The sequence below is a fragment of the Bos grunniens genome, chromosome 18 (genome assembly GCF_055505025.1).
Source record: "Bos grunniens cultivar Pamir isolate PY7600 chromosome 18, Bosgru_T2T1.0, whole genome shotgun sequence".
Taxonomy (NCBI): domain Eukaryota; kingdom Metazoa; phylum Chordata; class Mammalia; order Artiodactyla; family Bovidae; genus Bos; species Bos grunniens.
This window is the reverse complement of record NC_141182.1, coordinates 13,119,500-13,141,096: the sequence shown is the minus strand read 5'-3', so window position 1 is coordinate 13,141,096 and position 21,597 is coordinate 13,119,500. Positions and strand designations below refer to the sequence as shown.

At 48.8% G+C, this 21,597-nt stretch overlaps 1 protein-coding gene across 5 annotated transcripts in view; it reads left to right on the top strand.

The window, feature by feature from the left end:
• ZCCHC14 (zinc finger CCHC-type containing 14) overlaps positions 1–20,437 on the top strand; it is a 46,270-nt gene extending 25,833 nt beyond the window's left edge. Inside the window, exons 4-14 of one of the 5 annotated variants that reach the window (XR_015145342.1) lie at positions 7,444–7,515; positions 10,384–10,493; positions 11,225–11,319; positions 11,401–11,455; positions 12,426–12,705; positions 14,245–14,336; positions 14,661–14,788; positions 15,235–15,271; positions 15,635–15,775; positions 15,865–17,334; positions 18,361–20,437. Coding sequence is in view for 4 of the 5 variants with exons in the window: in XM_086350252.1 (XP_086206378.1) it covers positions 7,444–7,515; positions 10,384–10,493; positions 11,225–11,319; positions 11,401–11,455; positions 12,426–12,705; positions 14,245–14,336; positions 14,661–14,788; positions 15,235–15,288; positions 15,635–15,775; positions 15,865–17,334; positions 18,361–18,416 (2,553 nt within the window). In the remaining variant the exon portion in view is untranslated. Of the gene's footprint in view, positions 1–7,443; positions 7,516–10,383; positions 10,494–11,224; positions 11,320–11,400; positions 11,456–12,425; positions 12,706–14,244; positions 14,337–14,660; positions 14,789–15,234; positions 15,289–15,634; positions 15,776–15,864; positions 17,335–18,360 lie in introns of all 5 variants that reach the window. The other 4 variants (XM_086350252.1, XM_086350249.1, XM_086350248.1 and 1 more) reach the window with 4 other exon arrangements.
• Positions 20,438–21,597: the final 1,160 nt, after the last annotated feature.

Below are 21,597 nucleotides of genomic sequence, written 5' to 3'. Positions count from 1 at the left end.
TTCCCTGGTAGTCCAGTGGTTAGGACGCGGCACTTTCACGGCCGTGGCCCGCGCTCGGTCCCTGGTGGAAGAGCCACGATACTGCATGCTGGTGGTGCGGCCTATGTAAATAAGTGAATGAGTAACAAATAGCATGTATATGGAAGAAACTACAGAGCAGTCAAAGCAGTTTTGAAATGAACAAATTGGAGGACTCACTACCTGATCTCAGCACTGCTGTTGAAGTGCAGGGGCCCTGACACCGAGATGCTGAGAGGGGCAGGGGCCACCCCTGGGGCCAGAGCTGCTCTCACATGTACATGGTCAATTGATTGTTTGGAAGACTTTGGGAGAATATCATTGGTGTTTTTAAAGATGAAACATTTTTAAAATTTTATAAGTGACTTTTTTTACACTTCTGATGAGACAGGTGTCATATACCATAAAATTCATCCATTTTATAAAATTCATCCATTTTAAGTGTTCGGTGTTGAGACCTCCCTGGTCATCCAGTGGCTAAGACATCTGCGCTCCCAGTACAGGGGGCCAGGGTTCGATCCCTGGTCAGGGAAGTAGGTCCCCCATGGCACAACTAAGGCCCAGTGGAGCCAAATACATTGTTTAAAAAATAGAAAAAAAAATTTCAGTGTTTTTACGATTTATTCAGAATTTAGTAACCATTACCACAACTTAATTTTAGTATTTGTATCACCCCAAGAAGCCCCATGCCTGTTAGCAGTCATTGCCCTCTTCTCCTCCCCAAGTCCCAGGCAGTACTAATCCACTTTCTGTCTCTGGGTTTGGCTGTGCTGTGTATTTCTCATGAGTGCAATCATACAATATGTAATCTCTTGTGATCGGTTTCTTTCGCGCAAATAATGTTTCCGTGGCTCATCTGTGTTGTATCATGTGTGGGTACTTCCCTTCTGATGGCTGAGTGAATCTCCACCGTGTGGATGGACACGTTCTGTTTGCCCGCTCAGCAGCTGGCTGGTACACTTCCGGGTGGTTCCCACTTTTTGCCTCTTATGGGTAATGCTGCTGTGAACATTTGTGTACAGTTTTGCGTGTGGACAGATGCTTTCGTTTCTCTCGGATATATGCCTAGGACTGGAATTACCGGGCCTTTTGGCTTACAGATACTGTCTTCCGCTCTGTGGGAATTTATTTCATGTTCTTGATGCTGTCCTTTGACACACAGACGTTTTGACTTTCGAAGAAGTCCAATTTACCTACTTTTTCCTTCGTTACTTGTGCTTTTTGTATTTAAGAAATCTTTGTCTAAGCCAAGGTAATAAGGAGTCATTTTTGAGTTTTCTGATAAGAGTTTTATTGTTGTGGAATTACCTGGCAGTCCAGTGGTTAAGTCTCCACGTTCCAAAGCAGGGGGCGTGGGGTTGACCCCTGGTTGGGGAGCTAAGGCGCTGCATGCTGCTCAGTGTCGCCAACAAAACCAAACAAGGGAACCGTGGCCCTCCGAAGGACAGAGGCTGCTCGGGCGCCATCAGTCAGGCTTGAGGTCCCTCCCTGCCCCGAGTGCTCCATATGTTCTGGGTCAGGCAGCGCTCTGATGAGGCCAGAGCAGCTCAGGCTCCCACTGCCTGCGGCTCCGCTTGGGGTCGCCCTGGGCTGGGCTTGGGGTCGGCGGTGGTGACTGTTCCGTCTTGCAGGCCAGGCCTCCTCTGCTTTGGGCTAAGGCCCTGGATGCCACACCACCCTGGTCAGTGATTATTGACAAAGGTATAAAGGCAGTTCAGTGAAGAAAAAGGTTGGTCTTTTCAACAGACGGTTCTGGAGCAGACAACCATACGTAAAGAAAAAAGAATCTTGATCAAACCTCACCTCTTGTATAGAAGTTAACTCAAAACTAATTTTGGACCTAAGCATAAAGCATAAACTATAGAACTTCCAGAAGAAAGCACAGAAAAAAGGTTTGTGACTTAACAGGCAAGTATTTCTTAGGTAGGGTACCAAAACATGACCCATAGAAATGGATGAATTAGGCTTCATCAGAACTTAAAACTTGCTCTTTGAAAGGCTCTGTGGAGAAAATTGAAAGACAAGCCACAGAACTAGGAGAAACATATTTGTAAATTACGTGTGTGTTAGAGGATTTGTATTCAAACTATAAAAAGAACTCTCAAGAACTCAATGATAAGAAAATAACCCAATAAAAAATACACAGACATTTTACCAAGAAAGATGTGTGGAGGGCAGAGAGCACACGTGAACAGATGTGCAGTGTCATTAGCCGTTAGGAAGAGACCAGTTAAACCCACCACGAGCTAATGCTGCCTGCCCATCAGAACGGCTGAGGTCCGCAGGACTGACCACACCAACTGCAGGCAGGTATGTGGAAGGACTGTCCTGGGAGCATAAAATGGTGAAACTACTTGGGGAGACTGTTTGGCAGTTTTTTAAAAAGTTAAACATGCTCCTAAAATATGACTCATCAGCCCCACTTCTAGGTCAGTACCCAAAGGAAATGAAAGTATGTGTTCATACAAAGGTTTGTCCACGAATGTCTATAACAGCTTTGTTTGTAAGGCCCCAAATACCCATCACGGGAGACTGGGCATACACTGTACTGTGACCACACAGTGGGCTGTTGGGCGTGGAGGAGCGGGTTACTGATGCAGTATGGACAGAGAGAACTCCATAATTACACGTGTGAAGGAAGCCAGGGAAGAAAGTATGCTCCTTCCGGGTTTATTGAGATAAATTTAGAAAATGTGAAATAATCTGCAGTGACAGAAAGCAGGTCAGTAGCTTGCTGGGGAGGGGTGATGGCCATGTCCGTTACATTGACCAGAAGGATGGTTTCGTGGGTGCATGCGTGTGTCTAAACTGGTCAGAGTGTGCATTTTAAATATGTGCATTTCAGTGTCAGTTATACTTCAGTAAAACACTTTTAGAAGTTACCTGAGGATTAATTTTTGTCCACAAAACCCTAAATAATTAGGATAAATTGTCCTTTAAATAGGTTGTCTTTTGAACTTGGAAATGAATGTCTATTGTACTATGGCCAGAACAGTAAAAACCTTTATTAGGAGTGGCTGCCGTACCACGGGGTGGTGTGCCCTCTGTTGCTTACAGTGTAGGAAGACTCAGGAAGCAGTTTTTTCTGGAAGCTTTCACTTATTAAGGGAAAAGTCAGCGACACTTCCCGTGCCCCGCCCCCCCCGCCACCCGTTTTCTCAGCCTTGTTTATCTCTAGTTTTAATTTTTATGTGTCATTGTTTTCCAGGATGCAAATGAAAGGTTATTTTTTTATAGGAAGATGTAAGTAACAAATAGACTACAAGTAGGAGTTTGAGTTTCCTGTTCTTTTTTTTCCATGGAGTTGGTTTTGTTTTTGCTGAAGTTGTAATTGCTAGTTACTAGTTACTGTGGAAATCAAATCCAGGAAGCAGATGACAGAATCTTTTAAAATACAAAATGATTTTGTATCCATGTAGAAATGTCCACATTTACCAGCTTCCCCAAACTCACTGTCGAATAACTAAAACTTTTTTTAAAGTATATTTTTCTTTACTTATTATGCATGAAGGACAGGGTGGGAAAAAACCCCAGAAGATGACCCAAACACTTGAAATGCCTGGCAGACGGGAGAGTTGTATTGACTTAAGAGGAACTGTGGAGCAGGACCGATAAAAACCCCGTTCTTCTCACGCCCGTCTCTGTTGAGAACCCAGTTGCTGTTGTTTAGTCGCTCAGTTGTGTCTGACTCTTTGCGACCCCACGGACTCTAGCCCAGCAGGCTCCTCTGTCCATGGGGTTTCCCAGGCAAGATACTGGAGTGGGTTGACAGCACATTTATTTTAGTGCTGTGTTTTTCTTTAAAAGTTTGCTTTTCCATCTTGAAACAGCCTTCACTGCCCTGAGCGCTCCTCACTGTTAGCTGAGGGCCAGTCTTAACGACTGCTTCTTGCTTAGTTCTTGCTCCCATCAGCTCCACGTGTGCAGGGACTCCAGTGTGCGTGCTCGCGTCACCAGGGGACACACTGCACCGGTGCTTGTGCGGCAGCCTGGCTGCGTGGAGGCTGTGGCTCCCGGGCCGTGTGGTGGACGCTTAGTGCTGTTCCTTGCCGGTGCTCTGCTCTTCCGGGGGTTAATTGTCTCTATTTGTTGCTTGGGAACGCGTACTTGGAAAACAGCTTTGCCCCTAAAGTTTTCCCTGGTTGTGTTCAGATGGGTCCGACATTCCGTTGGTTCCCCCTCTGGAGCTGTGGCCCTTCTCCCACCTGGACTCAGGCTGGCACTGTCTCATTGAGGGCCCCCGTGTCTTCACCTTGGGGTCCCCTCTTCCCTTCCAGCTCTGGTTCCCTGCTCTTGGCTCGCAGATCACCTCTTGTTGCAGGTCAGTTCTGGTTCTTGTAGCTTCTTAGAGAAGGTCCTGGGGAGGCACAGTTCCCGACTTTCACGTTTGGCAGTGTCTTTATCCAGTTGTCCTGACACGTGGCCGGGAATACAACTCTAGACCAGCCGTCATGTTCCTTAGGAGCTTGGAAGCACTTCTTATTTCCTGTCTTGCACTGTTGCTGTTGAGAAGCATGGCTCTGTTCTACAGTTTCTAGAAGTTTTAGGACCTTTGCTTGGTTCCAGTCACTCGCACATTTCTCAGAGCCACACGTGGGTGTAGGTTTCCATCCACTGTGCTGGGACGCATCAGCCCTTTTTGCTTAAGCCCGTTAACTTGGGGACCTTTTCTTGAATCATTCTTTTGATTCCTCTGCCCCATTTTTCTCAGTTTTATTTTGGAACTCCTGCTGTCGGCATGTTGGACCTTAAGACTGGCCCTCTATTTTATTTCTTTTTGCCTCTATTTTCTTTCCCTTTGACTTTTTTGATTTACTGTGTGGAAGAGTCCTTCATCTTCTGTATCTTGAATTGACTTTTTCACCTCTGCTGTCCTGTTTGAAACTTGGAAGAACTCTTGTTCCCTGACAGTTCTTTCTTCGTAGCATCCTGTTCTTGGTGATGCTTTCCGCTTGTAGTTCACAGCAAATACCGTTGATAGTTTTAGCATTAAAAACAGTTCTAAAAGCACGTGGTCCGTGCTGCTTCCATGCTGCCTTGTCCTTTGTGACTATTCTGCCTGTCCTTGTGTTTGGCTCCAGAGCTCCTCAGAGGCCTGATGGCAGGTCTGGTGGTACTGGGCACATGAGGGCTTCCCACATGAGGGCTGTGACCTGAGTAGCAGGGCCTCTTCCTAAGCTGCTGCCCCTGGACCAGAGGGTGCTGAGAGCAAGACAGACAGTGAGTCAGAGGAGTCAGACTCTGAGTGTGAAGAAATACTTACCTGTTCTATGCACAGTATGCTTTTTTGTGTATGTTTAAGATACATTGAAGTCCATCTCTTTAGGTCTCAGTGGCTCTTTGAGTGAGTGCAGCTGATAGGAAGCGACTGTGGCAGCATTTGATTGGCAGTGTTTTTTCTTGCTGGTACAGGAACCGTGGGTTAGCTTATGACTGATGCTATCCTGGACTCACTGGATCACGTGTCTCTAGCTTGTGGCAAGATGCTAGGCTGCTCTCCTGGTCCACACTCCTCTGGGGGCTGGCTGGCCTCTCTTCTGGCTCAGGGCTGGGTCAGGTCAGTCTGCGATTCCTGCAGAGGTGTGTTGCTGAAGTCAGCTGGTTTCCAATCGTTGCTTTGTATCTGCCCTGGGTGGAAACATCAACTCCTTTTGGAAGTCAAAGAAGATTATATCAGGAGCAGGCTACCTAGAATAGTTGTCCCTCTTTAAATGTAAAATGGTCAGGGAAGCAGATTGTCTGTTTCAGTGTAAAACGGTATGTTTGTGCTGTGCTCACCATCTGGGTGTTGGGCTCGATGCTCTGAGCTGAGTTAGGGTGTGTTTGTGCGCGTGATGTGCAGCGTGTTTTGCTTTGAAAACCACAGTGCCAACAGTGCTTGGGTCACGTATCTAAAGCGAGAAAGCTCTCACCTTGAATCGTGGCTGCTACTGCTGTTTTACATGGGGAGCAGCTCACTACCCCGAGTCTTGTTTTTAGTGTTGTTAAAAGATTTAATTATTTCAAACAGAAAAAAATGGTGTAGGTATTTTCATTTTAGTGTAGGTAGATTTTGGATGGCGCACAGCACATTCATTAAAAAATGCTAGCACTTGCTGTGATGAGTTCTGGGAGGCGTCGATAATTCAGAGAGAAAGGAGAAAGGTTCCTTGCCTTGATCGATTTGTATTTTGTTGGGGCTTGAAAAACACACCTTAGTAATTGTTCTGTGCTATGACAGCTCCAGAGTAGAAAGGGACTCGTGTGAATTTCAACAGGGAGGAGAGATGCCAGCCCTGAGTTCAGGCCTGGGAGACCGTCAGCAAACATGCAAGAGGCTGGCGGGTGCTGGGCGCTTGAGAGTTGCTTGATTATCTCTAAGCTCTGGTTTCTCTACATCAGTGTGCATGTAATGCTTCCCTTTGGGTGACAGAAGACTCAGTCATTTTATTTCCTGACTTGAAATCCTCCAGTGCTTCTGGACTTTAGGGTGAACGTCATGGTTTCATGGTTTAACCTTTCTTGTTCTGGGCCCTGCTTCCCTCTGTCCCATCTGCTCCCCTCTGTCCTGCCTCGCTCCTTCTGAGCTCAGCGCACGCCTTTCTCAGTGCAGGAGAGCCTCTGACAGGTGTCTGTGCTGACATAGGTGGAAAATAGCACAGACAGTGCGACTTCACTTTCACTTTTCACTTCCATGCACTGGAGAAGGAAATGGCAACCCACTCCAGTGTTCTTGCCTGGAGAATCCCAGAGATGGGGGAGCCTGGTGGGCTGCCGTCTATGGGGTCGCACAGAGTTGGACACGACTGAAGCGACTTTGCAGTGCTAGGAAGCCAGCCCCCTGCCCCAGGGAACTCACAGTCTATTTGGGAAGGTGGACATTTGTGCCCACTGTACCAGGCTTTGTAGAACTTCTGGAAAGGCCTTTCTGATGTTCTCTGCTGCGTTCTTCCCCTGCCCCCTGCAGTGGAAGCTGGTCCCTGCTCTCCTGGTCCTAACTGCCCTGGCTCGTGTCAGACTCCTGTGGGCCACCAGCACGGCCACAGCCCTGAACGGGAGCTCTCACTGTTGGACGGGCTCACCTCTCATAGCGTCTTATAGACTGACCTACCTGAGCAGGGGGTTCCCACATCAGGGGCTGTGCACACAAGCAGTCGGGGGCATCAGGGACTTGATGACGCTTTAAGGGGCAACCTTAGGCTCCACACATGAGTGACTTAGTGATGTTTGAATAATTGTGCAAAACAGGAAGTTAAGCTTTAATGGACTAGAGTTACATGAACATCTTTTCTATAACACACCAAGGGGTATATAAACGCACGAGGCTTTTATATATATAAAGTCTCGTCCCACTACCGCCATGTACTGGCTGTGAATCCCTGGAAGAATGTGCTGTGAATTGAGTATGTGGTGTCTGTTTTTAAGGTTGGTTTGTTTGTTTTTAAGGTCTTGTGGTCTGATTCTTCAATCACATCAGTAACCAAATCTTCCTCTGAAGTGACTGAATTTATTTCAAAGGTAAGGTGATTTAAGGGCTCTTATAAAAGTTATAGGGTCCCATTCATCACGGTCAGAAGGCAGCCTGATGCCCATGGATGCTGCCTTGAGCCAGGGCAGTGAGTGCAGGGTGGGCATTCCCACTTTGGTGCGGCATGTGGTCCACACTCCTTCCCGTTGTTGAGAACTGGGCGGGGCAGAAGGGTGTGAGTCCTCGGGTGCCAGGGCTCTTTGGCTGATGGCAGTTTGTTGCTCTCCCGCCACAGCTGAGGGAGGGGCGGCACAGGCGGCAGTGGGCGCAGGCTCCACCTGCTTCCACCTTTGTGTGTGTGTACATGTCGAATCTTCCTGTTTGTGTTTATTTTTTCAAATATTAAAAAAATTTGAAAGGCGGCTGCTTGTTTTTAAATTGATTCAACAAATACCATCTCAACAGCAAGCTGCACTAATAAATACCTCTTTACCGCCATACACATACCGCCATACCTGCATGCTTAGAGTCGCCCAGCCTGGCCTTTGCCAGGCGGTGAACCACTGTCTTAGCCACAGTTGAGCATCTGAAGTGGCCACCTTTGCCGAGTGGAGCCAGCACGGCTGCAGTGTCTCCAGAGTGCAGCTGGCAGTTTGATTATCAGTTCAGTTCAGTCCAGTCACTCAGTCGCTCGCTGACTCTTTGCGACCTCATGGACTGCAGCATGCTAGGCTTCCCTGTCCATCACCAACTCCTGGAGTCCACCCAAACCCAGGTCCATTGAGTCGGTGATGCCATCTGACCATCTCATCTTCTGTCATCCCCTTCTCCTCCTGCCCTCAAGCTTTCCCAGCATCAGGGTCTTTTCCAGTGAGTCAGCTCTTTGCATCAGGTGGCCAAAGTATTGGAGTTTCAGCTTCAACATCAGTCCTTCCAGTGAACACCCAGGACTGATCTCCTTCAGAATGGACTGGTTGGATCTCCTTGCAGTCCAAGGGACTCTCAAGAGTCTTCTCCAACACCACAGTTCAAAAGCATCAGTTGTTCAGCGCTCAGCTTTCTTTATAGTCCAACTCTCACATCCATACATGACCACTGGAAAAACCGTAGCCTTGACTAGATGGACCTTTGTTGACAAAGTAATGTCTCTGCTTTTTAATATGCTGTCTAGTTTGATTATAAGATGAGGGAAAACATCCCATGGGAGAAAATCTAGTTGAACACCTTGGACAGAAGTTGCTCGATCATGCCTCTTTTTTCAGCCTGTCCTGCCCTGAAGAGTGCCACAGACCTTCTTTTTAGGGATGTGGGTCCTGCCCCGGGCTCTCCTGCTCCTCTGTACCATGTAGACCACTGAGTTTCCTCTCCTCCAGGCCTCCCTACTTGTTTTGTGGAAAAGTGCTTCTCTGGACTCCGCTTATGCTGGCAGACCTTGCCGCTCTTGTCTGGGTATTTGCAGCAGCTGACACTCCCCTGGCTTTGGGTCCTTTGCCCTTTCTGGGCTTCTGCCTCACTGTCTTGTTCATCACCTCCTTCAGTATTTCTTCTGCTCCACTCTCTCTTCTCCTGGGCCTTGAGTTATGTGTACTTGACCCTGTCTTCAAGTTGAGGGATGTTTCTCCTCAGCTCTGTTCAGGTTGCTCATGAGCTGAACTCTTCATCTCTGGTACCATGATTTTAGGGGTTTTTGTTCATTTTCAAGTCATCTGATAGCTCTGACATCTGGGTTATTTCTGAGTCTGGTTCTAATGATTATCTTGACAATAGACTCCCACCTCTTTTTTATCTTATAATTTTTGATTGAATGTTAGACATCATGTCTAGAAACTAGCCTGGAAATGGAATCCATCAAACCATTAATGTGGCTTCGGGTTAGTCTTGTCAGGAGCAGAGCTGCGTTTGGGTTCCTCCAGAGAGACCTGCTGGTCCCTGGAGTCTCAAGAGGAGTATGGCGTGGTCTTGCCTCACCTGTGGAACAGAGCAGGTCTGCCTGCCCCATTGATTCCACTCCCAGGGAGGGCGCTGGGGATAGATTTGTAGTGGGGATGGGGGCTCCCCGTCCTGGTGCAGCCCGAGCTCCAGGCACAGGGTTGGGCCCTTTCTCAGCATCACTGCCCTTCCTTAGCATCGCTGCCCTTCCCTCCCCAGCAGCTGACCTGGTCCACTCTGTGCTCATGCAGGCCCTTCCACTCAGGAGGGGTTCCTGCCCTTCCTTGGGGTTGGAGGGGTTTTGTTTTTACCTTCCCTGAGAAAAGACCAGTGTCAGGAGGACTTCCTCTTCTTCCTCCTCTCCCAGAGGCAGGAAGGTGTTCTTCCTCATCTCCAGAAACTTGGGGGTTGTGCTTAAGCTCTGAGAGCAGGCGCCATCTCATCCTGGCCTGTGACCTGTGGGCTTTCTGCTTTGGATGAAGAGCAGGCTCCAGGGGGAGGTATGGGGTTTCCTGCCTGGCCCCCTGGACAGCCGTTGCACCCTGTGCCACCTGCAGAGGCTCCCTGCGGCCTGCCGCCCACGGAAGAGAGCTCGGAAGTGAGGGCACAGTCTCCCTGCCCCGTGCCCGGGCTCCTGGCCGGCTGCTGTCTGACCCTCATTCAGCCTGTGGGGCGTGTTCATCCCTGCCCATCTCCTCTGCCCGCTTGTATGGCAGCCGCCTCTTCCTCGTGTTCTGCTGCAGCTGGACAGCTCATGTGCCGTCTCCTCAGAGGTCCCTCTTGGAGTTGGGTCGATGTGGTGGCTTTGCCGCCCAGCTCCCTGTGCTGTGGTGGGCTGTGGCTTCCTGCATCCCAGTGGATGCAGAAGCCCAGACTCACACCAGCAGACGCCACCTCCTCACACCTGCCCAGGTGTTTCTCACACTGAGGAGTCCTGGTTCTGTTAAGTAGATTGTGCCAGACTTCCTGTGCCTTTTCGTCTCTTTCAGTTGTCTCAGCTGTATCCTGAAGAAAATTTGGAGAAATTCATTCCTTGCTTAGCTGGCCCAGATTCCTTTTATGTAGAGCGAAACCATATGGATCTGGAAGCGGACCTGAGGTAATGCTCCCCCTGACCCCCATAAGGCCACGGAGAGCAGCCCCCTGCAGCAGCACCGTGTGACTGGTGGACCGACGGCCCTCGGTGGTGTAGGTGGGGCTGGGCCGCCTGGTCACGGAGGGGCTGCTCAGGTGACACGTGGTCTGGATGGTTCCGGTCTCCTCTTCAGTTACAGAGAATTTGAAGGATCTTAACCTAGGCATGCTTTTGAGGATATACAAGTGAAGGAATTCTGAAGTATATGCCAACATGTACTGTAATTTTGACAGTCTTATGAAATAAAATCTGGTTATCCTTTCTCTTCTGTAGTAGAAAGGATGAAACGAAGACCTAATAAAATGTCTCCTGGGTCCAGAGACTCTGGACCCTGAGGGTGTCCTGCATGCTGTCCTGTACACGTTTACAGAGGGAGCCCTGCTGCCAGGGCCCGGGACTGGGCCCGCCATTGGAGTGCCCCCGGCAGCTGAGACCACAGGCCCCGTGTTGTGGGCCCAGAGAGACTCTGTTCATACAGTGTAGTACAGTGTGAATGTGGGAAGGGGCTCCAGGAAACCCACGAATCCTGCCAAGAACTAAACTGAATAAAGCAGGAAGATGAGAGGTTAAGGTGCTTCTGTTTAGTTTTTCTCTGATACAAATGTCTCTTAATTGAAAATTAAAATTTCTCTCCCAGTTACTTTTTGGTAATAATACATTTTAATGCTGAAAAAACCACTCTGTTTGTTTTTTAGGTATTTGGCTTCGTTACCTTCTCATGTGTTAAAAAATGACCATGTTAAGAAATTTTTCAGCACTTCTTCTCCCACCCAACAGCTTCAAAGTCCAAGTGAGTTTGTAAAATGTAATTCAGTAAAAGTAGAAATATTTTTATGGTCTGTGAATGAATTATTCTCATTTTAACTTGTAGGTCCTGGCAACCCTTCCCTTTCTAAAGTCGGTACCATGATGGGCGTGTCTGGAAGGTGAGACTTCTCCCGTGCGACCCGCGCATTTCCAGGCAGCCTTGCTGCAGAGCTTGCTTCTCGCTGTGTGCCAGCAGTTGCTTCTGGAGCTAAGGCATTCTTGATCTTAGTCTTGACTAGTAATATTGGATAAGAATTGGATAGAGATAATCTACTTTTTGATTTCTCAAAAAATAGAAAAAAAGGGGTTCTCTGAGCCACTGGAATTAGAATTCCCAAAGACCCTTATTGCAAATGCCAGTTTCTGGGCCCTGTACATTCTAGGAAACCAGAATTTCTGAAAATCTTCATTTTTACAAGGTCTCAGGGAGTGATTAAGCCCATGAAGGGTCAGAGTTGCTGCTGTCTGGGTTCTCTGCCAGCTGGGGCCCTAAAATGGGCTGACCTCACATGTTTGGGGGGGTGGTGCGCGCACACATGCACGCACACACACACGTGCGCGCGCGCACACACACACACACACACACACACACACACAGTCCTATGGACGCCAGTCAGGCAAGGAGATCTTTGGTGTCCCGCCTTTCTTGTTCATCCCTCACCTGGAGTGTGTGAGCACATGATGAATCTGTGGGTCTGCAGTTTAGTGTGGAAGGGGCTGGCACAGAGAGAGATGCTTTTGCTCCTTCCAGCATTCTGGAATTTACTTTTTAAAAAAAAATGTTTGGAGTCAATTTTAGTATATGTTAGTATTATCCTGTGATAGAAGCAACAGAAAAAAACTAGGCAGCTCAACCAGAAGTCTGGTGGTGACACACACGTGTGTGTACATGTGCTCAGGCGCTGTGTCTGAACAGGTGCATGCACACGTCCATGTCCACAGATGGTCAACTGGGGCGGGGGTGTGGTGGCAGAGGCCGCAACTTGAACGCTAGTGGTGAAGTGGGCCGCAGATGCAGTCTGGATAGAGGAGCTGGTCTTGAGTGGAGGCCGTGGAGTTTTGAAAACCACCTGTCTGCTGTCCTCGCAGGCCTGTGTGCGGAGTGGCCGGCATCCCGTCCTCTCAGGGCAGCGCCCAGCACCACGTGCAGCACTCCGCCAGTGCGGCCGCCTTGCCCCACTGCTCGCACTCGGGGGGTGCAGGTTCGGCGCTGGCCTACCGGACCCCGATGGACAGCTCGCCCGCCATCCTGATGCCGTCCAGCCTGCAGGCCCCGCAGACCCAGGAGCAAAATGGGATTTTAGACTGGCTTCGGAAACTGCGTTTGCACAAGTATTACCCTGTCTTTAAACAGCTCACGATGGAGAAGGTACGTTGGTTACTGGCAGGCAGATAGAATGTGCTTGTTGTCTCGGGTAATCTTTCTTTCTTCGGACCTCGTTCCCAGAGGAACCGAGCTGGGTTTCAGCAGTGCGTGTGTTGTGGAGGTCATGCCACCTGGTCCTTAACACTGCCAGATGCGTGCTCCCCGGGTCCCATGAGTTCGCTGAAGGGGGCCATGGATTTGAATTTGAAGCTGCCTGATTCATTTTGATATTTGGCAAAACTAATACAATTATGTAAAGTTTAAAAATAAAATTTAAAAAAAAATTAAAAAAAAAAAAAAAAGGAACATAAATTGCTTGTGAACAAACAGCTTTTTAAAGGTAGTTTGGGGTCTTCCCAAGTAGATACTTGCTGTATGTGATGTGAAGAGTGTTGTGCCTCCAGCCACCCTGTGGGGGGTAGAAGTAGTAGATTCTGGAGCTTGCATCCCCCTTGCTTAGACAGCCCTCAGTGCAGGCCTTTTTAAAGGACCCCGCATACTTTGACCCGGGTAAATGCTGGCTGATGACCTGGCTTCATTAAGGGCATAATAGCTAAAGGAATAGATGAATTTTATATCTTTCAAGCAGTCCTACATAGAAACTATTTTTACAATAGAATTTTGACAAGAAGCATTTTTTTTTTTCCATTGTTAAATTCTGAAATTTCTTTCAAGTTTCAATGTCTCTGGTAAATTACACCTGTATGGGATGTTTGAACTCTGAGTGCCCTCTGCTGGATAAAGTGCTGTGGTGGCTTTGGTCTCTGTAAACATTTCCTTTGTCCAAAAACCTGCAATTGAAGAACTAGAAGTCAAGCTTTTACTGCTAATAAAAAACACATTTTAAGTATATTTTCAGTACTCTCAGTTTAGGATTCATAAGTCTTAAAAACAACAGATTTTACTATCAGTTTAAAAAGTTATAGTGTGATGTATGTAGTTGAAAAGGCTATAATCACAGATCATATTATGGGCCGTCACGAGAACCACGTAGGATCTTTTTCTTAGTACAAGGGCAGTGGGTTAGGTTTCCACTCAGTTTGGATGGCATGTGCTTTTCTGGATCACTTGCTGCCCAACAGAGTTGCTGGTGTCCCGTGATTCCAGAAATAAGAGCCGCTAAAGAGGACGATGCTCCTCTCTGTGGGAGTCGGGTCCCTGGAGCGGGACACTTCCATGAACCGCATCCCAGTAGCAGCTGAGACCGCAGGACACTGTCCCAGTCACCTGCCCGCACAGCACGCACCTTCCAGGGCCCCACGTTCACCCAGCTGTGGTCCAGACGCCTGTGCCGAAGGCTCAGGAGACACAGCCCGTGACTCTCAGGTGCAAAGTGGGTGTCTTGTATTTTGGACTCTGGACACCAAGTCACTTAGCAAGTAAATATTGTAGCGTTTCCCTGTCTTTTATTATCTGGTTAAGTTTTATGGGTTTACGTATCTGAGAGGTTGAATATGTTTATTAAGTTAAACTCCCAAGTTCTTTGTTTTCAGAATCCTAATTAATTCTCAGTAACTTTGTAATTTGTTTCTTCTGTGGAAGTTTCTGAGCCTTACGGAAGAAGATCTAAATAAATTTGAATCCCTCACCATGGGAGCAAAGAAAAAACTCAAGACTCAACTGGAGCTGGAGAAGTGAGTGTGAGATTGTTTATGAAATGTGTTCGTTTTAGTTTCTAACATGAGGGACAGATGCTAGGACTTGTTACTGCTGGTGGCTTAATTAATACTCTTAAACCTTAATTAATACTCTTAAAACTCTACAAATGTGGCTTTGGTTTGCTAGAAACGACCCTTTAGAGTGAATCTGACAAGTCAGTTATCTTCTACCCTGGGGATTAGTTTGACGGAAATCACCCTTCTGTGGAGCATGTGTACTTAAGTAGCATCTGTGAAGCATTGAGAGTTTGTTCAGCAGAACTGAACACTCGGTTGTTGGTGTGCTTTCCTGTCACACAGGGAGAAGTCAGAGAAACGGTGCCTGAACCCCTCGGCCCCTCCCCCGGTCAGCAGCAGCGGAGTGGCCCGCGTGCCCCCCACCAGCCACGTGGGGCCCGTGCAGACAGTGCGAGGCAGCCATGCTGCAGGTGGGTGGGGCCGGGTGCGCCTGGACCCGGGACCCTTCTGGCAAGGGTCAGACCTCAGGTCACACCACTTTTCCATTTCCATCTCCTAGTACTTAAAGAGTTACTTTTCCTCGTTTTAGCTCTTATAGTTTCTGCAGTAGACAAATAGAAGGGACCTTAGGTTTGCAGCTGGAGACAGGTGACTCTCCTGAAGTTGTTTGGGCAAAAGGTTTAGACCCAGGAACTGCTCTGGTGAGAGGGAAAGAACAGGAAATGTGAAAATAGATGCCAGTCTCTCCCCTTCACGTGGGTGCAGAGAGGTGGCCCTAGGCTGCTGCCCTGCATGTCCACCCTGAAGTCCTTGATGCCGGACCACCAGCCTTCTCCCCTTCCCCCTGCCTTCCTCTCCTCAGGGGGTGGTGGAGGACCACGGTAACAGCCCTTCTGCTGTTTTCCTTATGCACTAGAAACATCAAGAGTGACAGGAACCAGGAAGAAAAAACTGTCAGTGCATCTTTTTGGTACTTGTTTGACCGAAAAGGTCTTGTGTCACTGGGCCTCAGAACACAGAGGTCTCTGTGTTGGTGGAGGGCTGCTTTTGTAGCACCTGGTGGTGGGGGGGTCCTTCTCCTGGTCTGTGGTGAGTGCTTGGGGAGCTGAGCACGGCTGTGTGTGCATCTGCCGAGCGTGGGAGCCTCAACCCTGTGTGCATAGGGCCAGGGTAGGACCTGCCTCCTTGGGGCTGATGCGAAGACAAGCGCGACAGGCATGCCTGTGGGCGGGAGAGGAGGGCACAGCCAGCGTCGTGTCCTGTAGCTCGAGGACCTCAGTGCCACCTTTGGACTGTCACCTGTCCCTTCTCCGCAGCGCTGCGGGTGGAGGTGGAGCAGGCCCCTCACCAGACGGCCCGGGAAGGCAGCTCGTCCGAGTGCTCCAGCTCCTCACCCAGCCCGATGGGCGTGCAGGCCCGGGAAGAGAGCTCAGACAGCGCGGAAGAGAACGACAGACGTAAGGATGCCCTTCCTTCCTGCGTGGCTCGCGAGGCGCTGCCCCCGCCCGGCCCAGGCAGGCTGTGCTAACGCTGTTTCCACCTCTAGGTGTGGAGATCCACTTGGAGGGCCCTGACAAGGAGAAGCCCGTGATGCTGCTGAACCACTTCACTTCAAGTTCCGCCCGGCCCACGGCGCAGGTCCTCCCTGTGCAGAACGAGGCAGGCTCCACCCCGTCGGGCCACCACTCGCTGCCCCCACAGATGATGACGGCGGCCTCACACATTGCACCCATCCGGATGCTGAACTCTGTGCATAAGGCGGAAAGGGGGAGCACGGACATGAAGCTCCTCTCGTCCTCTGTGCACTCACTGCTGTCCCTCGAGGAGCGCAGTAAAGTCTCTGGACCAAGAAGCAGCATCAAGGTGGACAAGAGCTTTGGCAATACCATGATGGATGTGCTCCCCTCGTCCACCCCCCATCAGCCCATGCAGGTCCTCTCCGGACTCGCCGAGAGCAGCTCCGTGTCTCCCACTGTCTCCTTTGGTCCCCGCACCAAAGTCGTCCACGCGTCCGCGCTGGACAGGGTGATGAAGCCGGCGCAGCAGCCGGCCCTGGTGGTGGAAGCCAGCACCGCTGCCGCGGGGACGTCCAGCACCGTCTTCCACGTGGCTCGGCCGCCCATCAAACTCCTGGTGTCTTCATCTGTCCCTGCGGATTCCGCCATCTCTGGGCAAACCTCCTGTTCTAACAATGTGCAAATAAGTGTGCCCCCTGCAATAATAAACCCCCGGACTGCTCTGTACACAGCCAACACCAAAGCTGCCTTCTCTGCGATGAGCAGTGTGCCCGTGGGCCCCCTGCAGGGCAGCTTCTGTGCGAACAGCAACACTGCCGCCTCCAGTAGCCACCCTTCCCCATCCTTCGCAAACATGGCCACCGTGCCCAGCTGCCCGGCCCCCAGCTCCAGCCCCGCGCTCTCCTCGGTCCCCGAAAGCAGCTTCTACAGCAGCAGTGGTGGCGGCGGCGGTGGTGGCAGCTCCCCCGGGAACCTCCCCGCTTCAGCCCAGAACCACCACCACCACCACCACCATCAGCAGCAGCCGGTGCCCCAGCAGCCGGCGCCCGCCCCGCCGCCCGGCTGTGTTGTGTGCACGTCATGCGGCTGCAGTGGGAGCTGCGGCTCGAGCGGCCTGACTGTCAGCTACGCCAGCTACTTCCAGCACCCGTTCTCGGGGCCCTCAGTCTTCCCCTTCCCGTTCCTGCCCTTCAGCCCCGTGTGCGGCAGCGGCTACATGGGTGCCCAGCAGTATGGCGGCGGCGCCTTCCCAGTCGTGCACTCGCCCTACGGTGGTGGCGTGGGCCCCGAGCCCGTGCTGGGTGGCCAGTCCGCCTTCACTGTCCCGCCTGTGCAGAACTTCATGGGGGCGGCGGGCGTCTACCAGGCCCAGGGCTTGGTGGGCAGTAGCAATGGTTCCAGTCACAAAAAGAGCGGGAACCTCTCGTGTTACAACTGTGGGGCCACCGGTCACCGCGCTCAGGACTGCAAGCAGCCGTCCATGGACTTCAATCGGCAAGGTAAAGGCTCTCGAGGTGGAGAGATCCAGACAGGAGTGTCCTTTTTATGAAAATAATAATCAACTTCCTTTTTTCTAAAGCAAGCAAGAAGTGATTTTCAAGTGCTCTCTGAAAAGGCACCAAACTCTTGATGGGCTGTGCAGCCCCCAGAGGGCAGCTTTGGTTCAGAGACTGTCTTTATGATTTCCGCCTGCTCCTCACTCCAGTGTGGCTCTCTGGCCGTGGCCCGACGGCTCCGCGGTCTGTTCTTTTGTGCCACGTGACTGGGGAGCAAGCGTGGGTGATTCAGAGCCACGCCCAGTGTTAACTGAGAACCGAGGGCGTGGCGTGTGAGTGCAGGCGCTGCCGATGGGACTCTGTCCCCGCTTGTGTCCCCGGTCCAGCGTGGCGTGGCCGTGGCCGCCGTGTGGCTCCGTGGTGTCCTCGCTCCCTGTGCTGTATCTTCTTCCTCCCCCCTTTCCTACTTCCACTCGCTATTTTTTTGTCTCCTTTAGTCAGGTGTGTGTCTGCTGTCGTTACCACACCAGGTTTGTTCTTGCTGTTTTTCTGGGCATGGGGATAGCTGGACAGTCAGCCACTTGCTTTCTGGAGAATTTTGAGGGGAGCTGCACAGACAGCCTGGAGTCGGGTCTGGTGGCAGGTGGGGTGCCTGTGGGCTGTGGCCACCCCCGTTGACAGAGATGGTGCTGCGTCTCCTGAGGCAGCGAACCCAGAGCCCTCTGTGGGGTCGGGCCTCCCTGGCCCTGCCCCAGGGAAGGGGCTGATTCTTGCTGTCTGAGCTCCCAAAGTTTGAGGGAAAGGACTGGGAACTCTGCAGTCTCTGCACCGTTTGTCTGATTTGATAAACTTTACAAAAGAGTTTTGGGGGTGCAGCAGGGGAATTGGGAGTGGTTAGAAGAGGTGGTTTAGATTTCCAGCACCCAAATCTTGACCAGTGACTCCGGAAATAACTTTGGACAGATCATGGCAGTAATTCTATGGTGATTCAAATTTGATCTCTTTTTTTTTTTTTCCCCCCTTCTCTAGGTACTTTTAGGTTGAAATATGCCCCTCCAGCAGAAAGTCTGGACTCCACAGATTGATATTTTTCTCTGGCAACAGAACACTATTAAGCCATGGAGACCTAAGGAAAATTAAATACAAAACTGAGAAGTCTAGTTGCTGTTGAGCTTAATATTTTTAATCCAAAGGTGCTTTACTTTACTAGACTGGATAGAAAACCTAGCGTAGGAATGCATCAAACTCAGTTTTATTGCCAAAATCCTAGACGGGAGCTTGATGTCAGGACTGGCCTAGTGGGTATCTCCACTGTGGGTGAAAACTGGCCACCTCCACCCTTGGTCGCAATGCAGAGACCTGCCGTCTCCTGAAGAGCATTGCCGTAATTGGTCCTTCTAGGCTCACACGTAATTCCAGGGCAGCTACGTGAGGTTGGATCGAGAACTGAAGGTCGGAGTTCTCCAAGTGGAGTTCTACCAGTCGGACTCTTGACACCCCTGGTGAGGGAAAATGTCGCCTTTGTTTTGTTCTGTTTGTTCTGTTTCGTTCTTAACAGTGGTTAGGCACTAATCTCTGGGCTTTTTAAGGATTGCACTACAGAAGAATGTAAACTGATGTCAATCTCTGCAGTTCTGGGAGACAGACTCCCTGAGACCAGTCAGTGCAAGACACTCAGAGACTCCGTCTTTAGAGTCGGCACCAGCAGGCTACATGACTTAGTACACAAGAGGTGTTAGTGTTCCTTCCCTCCTTAAAAGCACTTGTAGCAGTTTTCAGGTTTTTATTTTTTCCTGCAAATACATTTAAACTACATTATTAAACAGAAATAGTTACTTGCAACAACTTAATTTCTAAAAGGGTCCAAGTCCCAGAGAATCCCTAGCTGTCAAAGCTTTGAGGACATCTTCCTTCCCAGCCCTTCAGAGCTTTGAGTCCTGTCGTCTTCCCCATGAAGGAACCCTGGCAGACGCGATAGCAGCACGGCCTCGTGATCGGCACTGACGGGAGGCTGCGTATCCTTAGCCAAGTTTGCAAGTTATTTTATCTCCCATGGACTTCCCAAGGACCCCAAGGCTCACTGCTAACGGATTCACACTTGAGACAGACCTTTCAACAATAATACAGTCCTACAATCTCTGAGCAAACGACTGAAATTTTCTCCTGTCAACTTCTTTTGTATTAGGCTCTGTATCAATAGTTAATTCCATTTAAAAATTACCGGAAAACTACAATAGAAAGTGGTTAAGACTCTGAAAGAGACTACACCGACAGGACAGAGCTACAAGACCTGCAGAAGTCTAGTTTTATCAAGGTGGGAAATACAGTCCACCACGCAGCTCTCAATTTTACCCCATGCAATGAGAGCTTTTGTTGTGAAAGTTAGGGACTTAAAGCTTCATGGCTAAAGGGAATTTTGTGCTTCAATAATACTGTTTTAAATGCTACAGCCTTCAATGTTAAAATACTGATTGGTAAGGCCTTGCCCAGGGATTTTCCAGTTGAATATTTAAAAGAGAAAATAATAATAGACCATTCTTAAAATGGACAATCAGCCTCATGCAAAATTGGTGTAAATCAAGAGTACCCTAGAATTTGAGGCATTGTGTTGTAAGGCTTCAAATTTTTCAGATCAGTTTCCTGGCTTCTTGGAAACTAAGGCAGAAAGTTGTTACTTTTTTTAATGAAAGGCTTTTAGTAGAGTTTTTTAGAGTTTTATTTTAGTAGTTTTGTTTCTATGCAATGCAGAATTGACAGACCTCTGTATTCTCTCTCCTTGGCACAGTGTTACCTACAGTTTTGAAGTAATGATGATGCTTACAACAGCTTTTTGGGGGAATGTTACATTGATCTCTTAAATTATAAACACTACAAAATGTCAAAATTGTGAGAACTGACACAACTTTGCCTTAAAGAGTACTAGACTGGAACTTGTCATATTATGTTTAAGGAAGACTTGGAGTGTTCATTGATGTTTACGATTTTAATATTTCTGAAGGCCGTTACAGTGGCCTGGATATGTGCTGAAAGCCAAACTTTTAAAATTTTTTGGTTTTTTTTTAAACAAAGAACTATTTTAAATAAATCCTATTTCAACACAGTGAAATTGTTGAAAACTGTCTCATAACAAAAGAGAAAAATCATATTTAGGGTTTTTTTTTTTGTTTTAGTCGTCAGTATTGGGGAATGAAAGTGTCTGTTGTTACCCTTATAACTGTTTTGATAAATATTAGAGGTTAGCGTCAAATACAACAAAAAATCAGAACAAACTTCAACTTAAAGTATGACATTCAAATTGAGAGAAATAGGTTCAGACATTGTGTGGCTGTGTTCCAGTCATGAGAAGTCTCAGAGAAACTTCTAGTTGTCTTTGAAAATGCGTGTGGCCACTCAGAGTTGCTAACGGTAAAACATGAACACGGGACACACAGGCACAAAGCATTCAGCTGCCGCCCCGTGAGACCTCTTCTCGAGTGAGCGGGTCCCATACTTGGGAATATTTGCTAGCAGTATCGTCTCTGATGAAATTTCTCTCCAGAAGCAACCACAGTCAGTGAGCCTAAAGAGCATTTGGCATTGCCTCAGAGGATGTCCTCATCAGCTAGAAACAGATCAGGCTGGCCCTTTGAATCAGTCACTGAAGTTGTGGGCTCAGTTTCTAAATGCTGTGGCCCCAGCCACTGTGCTCTGTGTGGTCTGTCTTATCTTAAAGTTTCTATCCCCAAGAATGGGGAAAGTGGAATGTACAGATTGAAGTAGATACGTTGGGATAAAACACTAATTTTTTTTGTTTTGTTTTTTAAAGCAGAACACTCAATTTTCTACCTTATTTTCTAATTTTTATTTTATGATATTGAAAATTGGAAAGTGTATAAATGTTAAAAACTTCTAATTGCTAAAGAGCACTGAGAAAATGGGAGCTAGCACTTAGAATAATAAAGACAAAACTATTTTCTTGAAAGCAGGTATGTGATTGGATGTTTTTAAAAAAAAAGACCAGCATCATTTATAATCTCCAAAAGATTACACGAGTTCAGCTTGTTAATATAGTAGTCAGTAGGTTCAGTATTTTAATTTACCAATTTAGAATTCTAGGTCCTTTATCGCAAGAAGTCCCACAGTTAGTTTATACTGCACGCTGTGTGGAGGTGCAGAGCGGGTAGTAACTTTGCCTACCGTTACACGGCTGTCACGCGTTCCCGTCTGAGCACAGGCTGACCGAGGCTTGCATCTGTCCACTCACTCGTGTTGCTAGTGAGCACTTTC